General features: G+C 43.4%; 1 protein-coding gene across 1 annotated transcript in view; it reads right to left on the minus strand.

Moving 5' to 3' along the window:
* Positions 1 to 14,816, minus strand: part of LOC108522670 (sorting nexin-6-like) — a 67,075-nt gene that overhangs the window by 45,348 nt on the left and 6,911 nt on the right. Inside the window, 2 exon segments of the mRNA XM_017863042.1 lie at positions 1,750 to 1,860; positions 3,688 to 3,792. Of these exon segments, the coding sequence (XP_017718531.1) occupies positions 1,750 to 1,860; positions 3,688 to 3,792 (216 nt within the window).

A 14,816-nucleotide genomic window follows, 5' to 3' on the forward strand; every position in this document is an offset into this window, starting at 1 on the left:
AAAAAAAAAAAAAAAAAGTAGATAACTTTTTTTTTTTTTTTGGAGCCGGAGGTTTGCTTTGTCGCCCAGCCTGGAGTAGCTGGGATTATAAGCGCACAACACTACACCCAGCTAATTTTTGTATTTTTGGTAGAGACGGGGTTTCGCCATGTTGGCCAGGCTGGTCTTAAACTCCTGGCCTCAGGTGATTCGCCCACCTCAGGCTCCTAAAGTGCTGGGATTACAAGCATGAGCCACCGTGCCTTGTTGCCCAGCCTGGAGTGCAATGGCGTGATCTTGGCTCACCGCAACCTCCGCCTCCTGAGTTCAAGTGATTCTCCTGCCTCGGTCTCCTGAGTAGCTGGGATTACAGGCATGTGCCACCACGCCTGGCTAATTTTGTATTTTTAGTAGAGATGGGGTTTCTCCATGTTGGTCAGGCTGGTCTCAAACTCCCAACCTCAGGTGATCTGCCTGCCTTGGCCTCCCAAAGTGCTGGGATTACAGGCGTGAGCCACCATGGCCAGCCGAGACTTCCAACTCTTAAATATCTGTCCAACTATGGTTTTTTCTTTCTTTCTTTTTTTTTTTTGAGACGGCGGCTCGCTCTGTCACATAGGCTGGAGTGCAGTGTTGGGATCTTGACTCACTGCACCCTCTGTCTCCCAGGTTCAAGTAATTCTGCCTCAGCCTCCCCATTATCTGGGATTACAGGCACCTGCCACAATGCCCAGCTAATTTTTAAAAATATTTTTAGTAGAGACGAGGTTTCACCATCTTGGCCAGGCTGGTCTTGAACTCCCGACCTTGTGATCCACCCACCTCAGCCTCCCAAAGTGCTAGGATTACAGACATGAGCCACCACGCCCAGCCCCAACCATGGTTTTAAAACCAGTATGGTTTGTAACATATCCTTAGTCCCTAGGACAAGCCCATTTCAATTCTAACAAACGGTAAGAAATTAAGTTTAAATGAGGGAATGTAACATAGCCCACATCCCCTAAGAAAACATTTCAGGATAAAGGTGGTAACCAAACATGTTTCATAACTGACAATTTAAAAAAAACATATCAGGCTGGGTGTGACGGCTCATACCTGTAATCCCAGAACTTTGGGAGGCCGAGGCAGGAAGAATCACCTGAGGTCAGGAGTTGGAGACCAGCCTGGCCAACATGGTGAAATCCTGTCTCTACTAAAAATACAAAAAAAAAATTAGCGGGGCATGGTGGCGGGTGCCTGTAATCCAAGCTACTTGGGAGACTGAGGCAGGGGAATCGCCTGAATCCAGGAGGCAGAGGTTGCAGTGAACAAAGATCACGCCATTGTACTCCAGCCTGAGCAACACGAGTGAGACCCTGTCTCTAAAAAACATAACAGAGCCAGGCACGGTGGCTCACGCCTGTAATCTCAGCACTTGGGGAGGCCGAGGTGGGCGAATCATCTGAGATCAGGAGTTCAATACCAGCCTGGCCAACATGGTGAAACCCTGTCTCTACTAAAAATACAAAAATTAGCTGGGTGTGTTGGTGCGTGATTGTAATCCCAGCTACTTGGGAGGCTGAGGCAGGAGAATTGCTTGAACCCGGGAGGCAGAGGCTGCAGTGAGCCAAGACTGAGTCACTACACTCCAGCCTGGGCAACAGAGTGAGACTCCATCTCAAAAACAAACAAAAAAACAGTTCACAAAAAATGCTAAACAATATTCCAAAACATAATAAAGTACCTAAAATCTCCTAGAAAATGGAATTAAAATGGAGTCTCAATACTTACGATATAACCTGCATAGTCTTCATTTTCAACAAAGGAATCATGAAGCCAGATAAATTCCTCATGTTGCCGAACAACTGAAAACTCGTTTTGTTTAAAATTTGGCAGTGAACTCTGTAAAGATAGAGATTTTCTTGAATAAAAATCAAATTTACACTAAAAAGTTTTTTGAAACTGCATCTTGCTCTGCCACCAGGCTGGAGTGCAGTGGAACAATCTCGGCTCACTGCAGCCTCAACCTCCCAGGCTCAAGCAATCCTCCCACCTCAGTCTCCAGAGTAGCTGGGACTACAGGTACGAACCACCATACCTAGCTAATTTTATTTTTTGTAAAGATGAGGTCTCACTAAGATGCCCAGGCTGGTCTTGAACTCTTGGACTCAAGCGATCATCCTGCCTCGGCCTCCCAAAGTGCTGGGATTATAGGTACAAGCCACTGTGTCTGGCCTTAAAACTTTTAATAAATATTTTTTATCATTTAAAAAAATTCATCTTATTTCAAGACTATCAATGCCCTTTAAAGTCTATCATAAAACCTGAGATATCTGGACAAAATTATCTTCGGATTGTTGGGAAAGTAAGTTGACAGACTCTTACTATATTGTACTGCTATAGTTACTTAAAAGTTACGTTACTAAAGTATATCAAACTCACCTATTCAAACAAAGGAAAGAAATCTGCAATCTGAAAATGCACTCAAGAACTGAAATCTAATAACAATAATAATTTGTGCCTGGCCACATTGGCTCATGCCTGTAATCCTAGCACTTTGGGAGGCCAAGGTGGGTGAATCACCTGAGGTCAGGAGTTCGAGACCACCTTGACCAATATGGTGAAACCCCATCTCTACTAAAAATACAAAAATTAGCCAGGTTGCCGGGCGCGGTGGCTCAAGCCTGTAATCCCAGCACTTTGGGAGGCCGAGGCGGGCGGATCACGAGGTCAGGAGATCGAGACCATCCTGGCTAACACGGTGAAACCCCATCTCTACTAAAAAAAATACAAAAAAAAAACTAGCCGGGCGAGGTGGCGGGCGCCTGTAGTCCCAGCTACTCGGGAGGCTGAGGCAGGAGAATGGCGTAAACCCGGGAGGCAGAGTTTGCAGTGAGCTGAGATCTGGCCACTGCACTCCAGCCTGGGTGACAGAGCGAGACTCCTTCTCAAAAAAAAAAAAAAAAAAATTAGCCAGGCATGGTGGCTTGTGACTGTAGTCCCAGCTACTTGGGAGGCTGAGACAGCAGAATTGCTTGAACCCAGGAGGCAGAGGTTGCAGTGAGTGAGCCAGGATCACACCACTGCACTCCAGCCTGGACGAAAGAGACTCCATCTCAAAAAAAATAGTAATAATAATCATTTGTAAGACAGTAATTTGACAGAAAGAACAATGAAATTGAAAGTAACAAGAATGGGGGCCGGGTGCGGTGGCTCAAGCCTGTAATCCCAGCACTTTGGGAGACCGAGACGGGCGGATCACGAGGTCAGGAGATCGAGACCATCCTGGCTAACCCAGTGAAACCCCGTCTCTACTAAAAAATACAAAAAACTAGCCGAGCGAGGTGGCGGGCGCCTGTAGTCCCAGCTACTCGGGAGGCTGAGGCAGGAGAATGGCGTAAACCCGGGAGACAGAGCTTGCAGTGAGCTGAGATCCGGCCACTGCACTCCAGCCTGGGTGGCAGAGCAAGACTCCGTCTCAAAAAAAAAAAAAAGAAAGTAACAAGAATGATAAAAGATACTAATAAAAATTTGGAAAAAAATTAAATTTGCCCTCTGTCTAGGTTCTGATTCTCAGAATATTAATCTTAAAAAAGTATATTTTCCTACACCTATTTTTGTTAAAATAGTCTCTTTCCAATTATGTTTAAAATCCAAGTACCGGTCAACATATCACATATGTAGTATAACAAATGGCTAAAATAATAGAAAGTACAAAATCACATTTACCTTTGTGTGAACAGTGAATTTTACTTTATCCCGCTCACTAAGAGCATCAGAAATGTCCACCTGCAGTGCAGCATCACTTTGAAGATCTACATTTATTGCTTTAAGCTGGAAGAAGAAAACCAGTATCTTAATGAAAATCATGTGCTTTTATGTAATTTTTTTCTCAGACAAGACAATGCAAAAACAAAACAAAAATAACAAAAGATTAAGTCTAAAGAGGTACTCATGTCCATATAACATACATATTATATACATTTTGAAGCAGCTGCTTTGGGCAACGCTATTACCTTAATACTGTAGTATTCAGTTCTAGAATTTTCATTTTACAGTATTCAACTATATTTTGCTTTACTTAAGTCACCAAGCTAATCGTGATTAATTACAGTTTAGTTACAGTTTAATTCAAAAAGAAAACTCTTTTCAGTCAGATGTGATGGCTCACGTCTGTAATCCCAGCACTTTAGGAGGCTGAGGCAGGAGGACTGACTGAGCCCAGGAATTCAAGACCACCCCGGGAAACATAACAAGACCCTGTCTCTACAAAAATTGAAAAAAAAAAAGAAAGAAAGAAAATAGCCAAATATGGTGGCACACACCTGTAGTCTCACTACACGGGAGGCTGAGGCAGGAGATGTGAACAGTAATCATGCCACTGCACTTCAGCCTGGATAACAGAGCAAAACCGTCTCAAAAAACAAAAAACAAAACAAAACAAAACAAACAAAAAAAAACACCTGTCTCAAAAAAAAACCAAAAAACCTATTTTCCAAGAAAGTGGTCCATCTAAGTTCAAGCACTCTAAAATTAAGGAATGTGTCTGTCTTGAAGCACAAGAAAAATAATAAAAAGACTATCAAGCAACAAGTTTAACTCCCGCCTCTTTGTATTCAGGAATATACAATGAAACTATCAAATATAATTAAATACATTAATGTAAAGTGCTAAGAAAAATACTTACAGTAAGTACTCAATAAGTAACTCCATAAGCTACATTTGAAGAAATGAATATATTCCCTATTTAGTGCTTCCACTTTCTCATCTATAAGAAGACTCTTCTTATTTAAAATTTTTAAACTTCATGTTTTCTTACTCTTTAAACAATAAATACTGTAACTTGTTTGGGTAATTTTGAGACTTAGGAAAGACTCAAAACACTAAAAGATAAGTCTTAGCCAGCTGCAAAGACATGAAATAGACTGTTTCAAAGACAGTACTCTAGCTGTAAAACCTAGGACTTAGAGAATCTCACCTGGTCATTGGTATCTCAAATTTTAATTATATGGTAAATGAAAAAAAATGCTGAATGCAAACGCAAAATTGTTTACTCAATGATTTCAAATATATATATGTGTATATATACATTTTATTTTTTGTTTTTGAGACAGGGTCTCACTCTGTTACCCAGGTTGGAGTGCAGTGGTGATCTCTGTTCACTACAACCTCTCCCTCCCAGGTTCAAGTGATTCTCCCACCTCAGCCTCCTGAGAAGCTGGGATTATAGGCGTGCACCCCCACATCCAGCTATTTTTTGTAGTTTCTGGTAGAGACGGGGTTTTGCCATGTTGACCAGGCTGGTCTTGAACTCCTGACCTCAAGTGATCCGCCCACCTTGGTATTCAAATTGCTTGAGCTCAGGAATCTGAGACTAGCCTGGCCAACACAGAAAAGCCTCATCTCTACAAAAAAATACAAAAATTAGCCTGGCACATGTTGTACACCTGTAGTCCCAGCTACTTGGGAGGCTGAGGTGTGGGGAATGGCTTGAGCCCAAGAAGGAGGTTGCAGTGAGCTGAGATCACACCACTGCACTCCAGCCTGGGCAACAGAGCCAAACCCTGTCTCAAAAAAAAAGAAAAAAAAAGCGGAGGGGGGGGGCGCCAGGTGCAGTGGCTCATACCTATAATCCCAGCACTTTGGGAGGCTAAGGCAGGTGTATCATGAGGTCAAGAGATTGAGACCATCCTGGCCAACATGGTGAAACCCCATCTCTACTAAAAATACCAAAATTAGCTGGACATGGTGGCGTGCGCCTGTAGTCCCAGCTACTTGGGAGGCGGAGGTTGCACAAAGTGGAGATCACGCCACTGCACTCCAGCCTGGTGACAGAGTAAGACTCCGTCTCAAAAAAAAAAAAAAAAAAAAAAAAAATAGTGTTTCCCTGTTTCCTTGTTCTTTCTCTTTTTGTTTTTTGGAGACAGAGTCTCGCTCTGTCGCCCAGGCTGGAGTGCAGTGGTGCAATCTTGGTTCACTGCAAGCTCCACCTCCCAGGTTCACAACATTCTTCTGCCTCAGTCTCCCGAGTAGCTGGGACTACAGGTGCCTGCCACCACGCCTGGCTCATTTTTCGTATTTTTTTAAGTAGAGACAGGGTTTCATCGTGTTAGCCAGGATGGTCTTGATCTTCTGACCTCGTGATCCACCCACCTCGGCCTCCCAAAGTGCTGGGATTACAGGCGTGAGCCACTGCGCCTGGCCTCCTTTTTTACTTTAATCACCTTCAGGCCTTTTCTTTCTGTTTTTTGTTTCAAATAGAGACAGGGTCTCGCTATGTCACCCAGGCTGGTCTTGAACTCCTGAGCTCAGGTAACCCTTTCACCTTGGCCTCCCCAAGTGCTGGGATTACAGGTGTGAGCCACTGAGCCAGGCCAGGCCACTTTTAAGATGTTTATTGTGGTAGCTCCCTAGGAGGTATCTACATCCAAATTCCTGGGAGCTGTAAACGTTACCTTGTATGTCAATAAAGGACTAGGACTTTGCAGATGTCATTCAATTATGGATTTTGAGATGGAGATTTTGAGATTATCCTGGATTATCTAGGTAGGCCTTAAAGGTAATCAATCACATGTTATTTTTTGAGATGGAGTCTCACTTTGTTCCCCCAGGTTGGAGTGCAGGGTTTTGCCATGTTGCCTAGATTGGTCTTGAGCTCCTGAGCTCAAGTGATCCAATCGCCTCAGCCTCCCAAAGTGTTAAGATTACAGGTGTGAGCTGCCACACACAGCCAGATTCTGTTTTTTTTTTTTTGAGATGGAGTCTCACTCTGTCGCCCAGGCTGGAGTGCAGTGGTGCCATCTTGGCTCACTGCAACTTCCACATCCCACGTTCAAGCAGTTTGCTGCCTCAGCCTCCCAAGTAGCTGGGATTACAGGCGCCTGCCACCAGGCCCAGCTAATTTTTGTATTTTTAGTAAGAGGCGGAGTTTCACCATCTTGGCCACGTTGGTCTTGAACTCCTGACCTCGTGATCCACCTGCCTCAGCCTCCCAGAGTGCTGGTATTGCAGCAGCACCTGGTCTCTAAAAAAAAAAAAAACCCAAAACAGTTAACAAAACAAAATTAGCCAAGGGTGGGATTACAGGTGTGAGATTTAGTGTTCATTACATAAAATGTACACAAATCGTCTAGGCAGATTTTCTTCTCAGTTTAGCAAAAAGTCAATCATTTAGAGGGTTTTATTAAGGACAGGAGTCAAGCAAACAACTTGTGCTTCATAAAAATTTAAAAAATTTTAAGCGTTTCATAAAAATTTAATTGGCTGGGTGCGGTGGCTCAAGCCTGTCATCCCAGCACTTTGGGAGGCCGGAGCAGGAGGATCGCAAGGTTAGGAATTTGAGACCGGCCTGGCCAACATGGTGAAACCTTGTTTCTACTAAAAATACAAAAAAGAAAAAAAAAATTAGCCAGGTGTGGTGGTGAGCGCCTATAATCCCAGCTACTCAGGAGGCTGAGGCAGGAGAATTGCTTGAATCTGGGAGGCAGAGGTTGCAGTGAGCTGAGATCGCACCACTGCACTCCAGCCTGGTCGAGAGAGCACGATGTCTCAGGTAAAAAAAAATTTAATACCTCCCGAGTAGCTAGGACTACAGGCATGTACAACCAGGCCCAGCTAACTTTTTGTATTTTTAGTAGAGATGGGGTTTTGCCATGTTAGCCAGGCTGGTCTTCAACTCCTGACCTCAGGTGATCCACCTGCCTCAGCCTCCCAAAGTGCTGGGATTACAGGAGTGAGCCACAATGCCGAGCCAGCATGTTATCTATATACAAAAGGCAGAGACCAGGTGCTAAGATCGCACCACTGCACTCCAGCCTGGTGGAGAGAGCACGACGTCTCAGGTAAAAAAAAAAATTTAATCAACTTTCTGCAACTAGTGAGTTCAGTTGGAAGAAATTTCTAATTAGATTACATTCAATGGCTTAATCTTTTTCTGGGACAATAAACATTGGACTGTCTTCTGTCAGAGGCTGACTAGGTTAAACATTTGTGTCACTGGTCAAGAGAAAGATTATGACAAAAAAATAAGGATTAAGTAACATAAATGTAGTATCATTAGAAGAACAATTTAAAGACCTTGACCTGTTGTTCCATATATAATTACTTACTAAAAGGCTAGGCACGGTAGCTTATGCCTGTAATCCCAGTACATTGGGAGGCCAAGGCAGAATGACCACTTGTGGCCAGGAGTTCGAGACCAGCATGGGCAACACAGTGTGACCTTGTCTGCACAAAAAATTTTTACATTAGCTGGGTGTAATGGTGCACATCTGTGGTCCCAGCTACTCAGGAGGCTGAGGCTGCAGTGGGCTGTGATTGTCCCACTGCACTCCAGCCTGGGTGACGGAGTGAGACGCTATCTCAAAAAAAAAAAAAAAAAAAAAAAAAAGACTTGGGCCGGGCACAGTAGCTCACACCTGTAATCCCAGCACTTTGGGAGGCCAAGGCGGGTAGATCCCGAGGTCAGGAGATCAAGACCATCCTGGCTAAAGCAGTGAAACCCCGTCTCTACTAAAAATGCAAAAAATGAGCCAGGCGTAGTGGCAGGCACCTATAGTCCCAGGAACCTGGGAGGCTGAAGCAAGAGAATAGCTTGAACCCAGGAGGCAGAGCTTGTAGTGAGCCGAGATTGAGCCACTGCACTCCAGCCTGGGGGACAGAGCAAGACTCTTGTCTCAAAAAAAATAAGACTTAGGAAGACATTCACTACTAGTTATTATACTGACTAGTGTACTATGAAGTATCTAGCTTAGAACATCCCTAAAAAGTCAGTTGTTCATATTTTGACAGAAAAAAAATGTAGAGAGACGGATGAGTGGATGGGATGGGGCAAAGAGGAAGGAAGAAAAGAAAAATAACTTTGACTCTTACAATAGTATCCAAACTGATCTTACTTCAGCCCTTGCCCCTCATAAATTTAATGATATTCTAGTATCATTAAACTAGAAATCATTTCTCTGCTCAAAATCTAAGAAGTTTCCGCTTGAAGAAAAGCTGAATACCTTACAGTGGCCTACCAGGCACTATAAAATCTCCATCTGATATCATTTAATTTACCACTCCTCTGGCTCACTATAGTCCTGCCATATAGCCTCCTTTTTTGGGGGGGGATGGAGTCTTGCTGTGTCACCAAGACTGGAGTACAGTGGTACGACATTGGCTCACTGCAACCTCTGCCTCTCTGGTTCAAATGATTTTCCTGCCTCAGCCTCCCTAGTAGCTGGAATTACAGACATGCGCCACCACGCCCAGCTAATTTTTGTATTTTTAGTAGAGACAAGGTTTCACCATGTTGGCCAGGCTGGTCTCGAACTCCCAACCTCAGGTGATCCACCCGCCTTGACCTCTCAAGTGCTGGGATTACAAGCATGAGGCACTGCACCCGGCCCTCCTTGTTTTTTGAACACACAAACATGCTGCCGTCTCAGGGAGTCTTTGCACCTGGTGGTTCCCTCTGCCTGGAACACTCTGCTCCCCAGATATCTATCTGCACAGCTCACTTTCTTCAAGTCCTTAAGTCTTCCTCAGGAAGGCATTTCCTAGGCACCCTATGTAAAAGTGTGGCTTAAACCATCCTCCCTTCCAGCCCAAAAATCCTTACTCCTCCCTCATTTTTCTTCATAATGCTTATTCAAAACCTAATATACTTTACTTTTTAAAAATGTATTTTCATGACTGTAATTCAGCTCCATGAAGACATAGTTTTTTATCTATTTTGTTCATTGCTATATTCCCAATGGAAGTTCTCAACAAATATTTGTGGAATGTAAAGGAGGGAAGAGGAAAGAAAGGTGGAACCACAACTGGGATGCAAAACTACTTTCAGGTAATTACAGTACAATCAATTAAAAACTCCATGATAGAAGTGAATTTGATTGGCCGGGTGCAGTGGCTCATGCCTGTAATTCCAACACTTTGGGAGGCCAAGGTGGGCGGATCACGAAGTTAGGAGTCCGAGACCAGCCTGGCCAACATGGTGAAACCCCATCTCTACTAAAAATACAAAAATTAGCTGGGTGCAGTGGTGCATGCCTATAGTCCCTGCTACTCAGGAGGCTGAGGCAGAAGGATCACTTGAACCCAGGAGGTGGAGGTTGCAGTCAGCTGATATCACGCCACTGTACTCCAGCCTCGGTGACAGAACACAACTCTGTCTCAAAAATATATAGATAGATAGAATAAATATAAACACTTGACTCTCTAGGCAATATAGTAATATGCGGTTATTTAATAAACTTTTTTTTTTCAGCACTTATACGCAAACAACTGTTCCAGGTATTGCGGAAGATTTAAAGTGAGCAAAAAGCCCTGCCTTCAAGAAATCTATTTGCAATGAGAAAGACAATCAACCTATGTAATATAAAATTAACTGCTTCCTGCTTTCTCCCCACCACTTTCACCACATATACAATGTAACCTCATCAACACCTCCAGTCCTGTGAGCTTTCCATTTATTTCCAGTCTGTCAGCACTCCCTCTGCTTCACTCCTTTTCCAATCCACTCCACAAATGCCATTCCAATACCTTTCCTGCTGGTCCCTTCAACTTTCACTGTTCTTTTACCATACCTGGCTTACAAATTCCCATACTCAGCATCTACTTATCTTTTATTTATTTATTTTTTTATAGAGACGAGGTCTCACTATGCTGCCCAAGCTAGATTTGAACTCCTGGGCTCAAGCGATCCTCCCACCTTAGCCTCCCAAATGCTGGGATTACAGGCATGAGCCACCTGGCCTCAAGATCAATATAATCTTCAACTTTTACATTTGGGCTGCTGAGTATGGCTACAGAAAAGTCACCATTGTTTGTACTGTTCCATTTCAAATTAACGGTCTCCAAATTGCAAACACTCTTTTAAAACTACTCAGCAGTCCAGTCCTGTGCAACTTCGCTCAGCTCCTCTGATTCCCTGCAGCAACAATTCCAACTTTTACTACCACATTACACCCCACCCTCAACAAGTGAACTTGCCTCCTCCAGCCCAGAGAAATAAATGCCAGCAGCTGTTTATTCTCTCAGGCCCACCAACAAACCTTTTTACAAATAAATTTTGCCTCACAGCTGGTCATTGTGGCACATGCCTGTAGTCCCAGCTACTTGGGAAGCTGAGGTGGGTGGATCACTTGAGGCCCAGGAGGTCAAGGCTGCAGTGAGCTGTGATGGTGTCACTGCATGCCAGCCTAAACAACAGAGCAAGACCATGTCGAAAAACAAAAACAAAACCAAAATTCTTTACATGAGTACCTAATTTCCAAACCAATGATATTTTTCAGTCTGCTTGGCCTCTCTGCAGTATTCTGCGTTGGTATCATTCTGACCACTCCTTTCTTAAAACTATCTCAACTTTTAAAAAATCATTATTTTTAAAACTGGAGATGGGGCCGGGCATGGTGGCTTACGCCTATAATCTTAGCACTTTGGGAGGCTGAGGCAGGAGGATCACTTGAGGCCAGGAGTTTGAGACCAGCCTGGGCAACAAGGTGAAACCCTGTGTCTACTAAAAATACAAAAATTATCTGGGCATGGTGGTACATGCCTGTAATCCCAGCTACTCAGGAGGCTGAGACACAAGAAACTGCTTGAATCCAGAAGGCAGAAGTTGCAGTGAGTCAAGATGGTGCCACTGTACTCTAACCTGGGTGATAAAAGTGGGACTCTCCCTCAAAAAAAAAAAAAAAAAAATTGGTGACGGGCATCTCACTCGGTCGCCCAGACTGGAGTACAGTGGTACAATCTTAGCACACTACAGCCTTGAACTCCTGTGATCAAGCAATCTTCCCTCCTCAGCTTCCCAAGTAGCTAGCTAGGACCAAATGCATGTGTGACCACACCCTGCTAATTTTTTTTGTAGAGACAGGATCTTTCTGCATACCCCAGACTGGTTTCAAACTCCTGTGCTCAAGTGATCCTCTTGCCTCAGCCTCTCAGAGTGCTGGGATTATAGGCATGAGCCACTAAGCCAGCTTTTCTCAACTTTTTTTTTTTTTTTTTTTTTTTTTTTTTTTTTTTTTTGAGACGGAGTCTCGCTCTGTCGCCCAGGCTGGAGTGCAGTGGCCGGATCTCAGCTCACTGCAAGCTCTGCCTCCCGGGTTTACGCCATTCTCCTGCCTCAGCCTCCGAGTAGCTGGGACTACAGGCGCCCGCCACCTCGCCCGGCTAGTTTTTTGTATTTTCAGTAGAGACGGGGTTTCACCGTATTAGCCAGGATGGTCTCGATCTCCTGACCACGATCGTGATCCGCCCGTCTCGGCCTCCCAAAGTGCTGGGATTACAGGCTTGAGCCACCGCGCCCGGCCTTCTCTCAACTTTTGAAGTCTCCTCTGATTCGCCTCCTACCCCTCTCAGCCCCATTAAGCAATCATCTTTGCTCTAGTCCTTAAATGCTGGTTTCCCTTGGGTGCTATCTAATGTTGGAAATATCAGCCATTCTCAACTAATAATTCCTAAGTAATTACATCTCCAATTCAGACCTTTTATTCTAAGTTCCCAATTTAATTTCAAGTTACCGACTAGACATAGCCACCTGGATGTATTTGCTTATTAAACAACTCACTGCCCTCAATGTATCAAGCACTGTCCTACATGTTAAGCAGACAGCAGTGAAGAGACACAATCCTCAACCTTACAGATCTTACATTCTAGTTTGGCAGGGGCAGGTTAGATGCCTCACAGGCACTTTAAATCCAACATACCTGGAACTAGACTTATGACCTAACCTCTAATCCTGGTCTTCCTTCCTATTTTCTCCTTCTCCCTTGCCCAGCCCATGTATACTTATTCAGTCACTACGTCCTGTCAATTCTATCTCCTAAACATCTCTTTACTACATTCCTTCCTTCATCCCTCTTCCACTGCCTTAGTTCTTCTTTTGTCATTTCTCATCTGGACTGTTGCATTAGCCTGTTACCTGGTTTCTTTGCTTTCTGAAAGGAAGCATCAATCTATCCTCTATATTAGAATAATCTACAATGATATTTTCACCTGGAAATGTCTTTCCTTTTTTTTTTTTTGAGATGGAGTTTTGCTCCTGTCGCCCAGGCTGGAGTGTAGTGGCGTGATCTTGGCTCCCTGCTGCCTCTGCCTCCTGGGTTCAAGCGATTCTCCTACCTCAGTTTCCCTAGTAGCTGTGATTACAGGCACCTACCACCACACCTGGCTAATTTTTTTTTTGTATTTTTAGTATAGATGGGGTTTCGTCATGTTGGCCAGGCTGGTGTCAAACTCCTTACCTCAGGTGATCTGCCCACCTCGGCCTCCCAAAGTGCTGGGATTACAGGCATGAGCCACTGCACCCGGCCTGGGCATGTCTTTCCTAGCTTAAAATTCCTCAGCACTTCCCACTGCCTGGAGTCTTTCACTATGCACTTTATACTCTGTCCATACTAGCCTCATGTACCTTTGCAACCTCTGCTCCAGTAAGAACAGGTGCTCTAGGAGGAACCAAATTACCAACACATGCCGTCCTCCCTGTTGGAAAGCAGACCAATAGCACAGTGGTTAAAAGCCAGGCCCTAGAGCTAGACTGCCTATTTGACCACAGCTCCTACTGGCTGTATGACTTTGGGCAAGTTATTTAATGTCTCTGCAACTCAGTTTTCCTTTCCCAAATAGGAACAATAGTAGGTGTATTTCACAGGGATTTGAGAATTGAGTTAATATATGGAAAGTCCCTGACATACAGTGAATGCTATGTAAGTGTGTAACTATCATTATGTCTTTACTACTACCCTTTCCCCTAAAGTTGAACTCTTTACTTTGTACTCCCATACACTTTATTTCAAGGGATTATAACTCTAGCTCCTTCACTACACTGTGATGGTCTCAGGGCAGGAACTTTGTCTTACTCACCTTTTTAATCCTCAGCCAACATAATATATAGCACATTTTTATGTGAAATAACTATCAATAAATGTGGAATGTGTTTAAGCTAAAAAGTGTGCAGGTGCAAAACAAAATGCAAGCATCTGGGCCAAATTCCAGTTGAATTTCAAGTGAAAGAAAAGGTGAGGGGAAAATAAAACACTGAAATGCATGCATAAAACAGACAGTCAAGTGTAGAGGTGCTTGGGCAATGGGGAATAGACTAGAATATGGGGGAAGGGATACTGAGAAATGAAGCCAGTCAGAAAAGGTTATGAACAGAGTTTAATGTTAGCCTAAGGAGTTTGGACCTTTCCCCCAAAAAATTGAGGTCCAAGGAAGTCCTTTTCACTAATGGTGCCATATGGTTTAATCATTTGAGTAATATAAGTAATTTGAAGACTGAATTGGAAAGTAGAAAGACTAAAGACAGAGACTAAGGATAGGTACTGCTACAGTCTAAGTAAGAAGTAGCAAGGAGTTTAAATGGGACCATGCACATGAAAGATGGGGTAAACAACATTTCCAAGGTGAAATTAACTGGCTGCAATGACTGCTCTGATATAAAATAAAGGATATGACTCAGAGGTTTCTTGCCAGCATAACTGGAAAGTGATGCTATTAACGAAGATAAGAAATACAGAGGTAGGAACAAGGCTAGGAGTACAGGAGAATGAGTAGTTACTCTACCTAAAGTAATTCTTGTAAACAATAAACATATTATTTAGAATTGAAATCAAGTGCAAAGAGAATCATGCCATCACTCTGGCACGCACTGTTCTTATTTAACAAGCACATCAGAAAAAAATGTGTCCAATTCAAAGGGCTCATTTGTTTACCAAATAATATGTTACTGTCCTTTATTTGGGGGAGAAAAACCTATTATATAGAGGTAGGGCTAAAGAGATGAAAATGTGGCCAATATTTTTCAACACTATGTATTCTTGAAGCCTGTTTTTTAAATTTCTCACAAAACAGTATTTTCCTTTTTTTTT

This window comes from Rhinopithecus bieti, unplaced genomic scaffold (assembly GCF_001698545.2).
Source record: "Rhinopithecus bieti isolate Rb0 unplaced genomic scaffold, ASM169854v2 scaffold_68129, whole genome shotgun sequence".
NCBI lineage: Eukaryota > Metazoa > Chordata > Mammalia > Primates > Cercopithecidae > Rhinopithecus > Rhinopithecus bieti.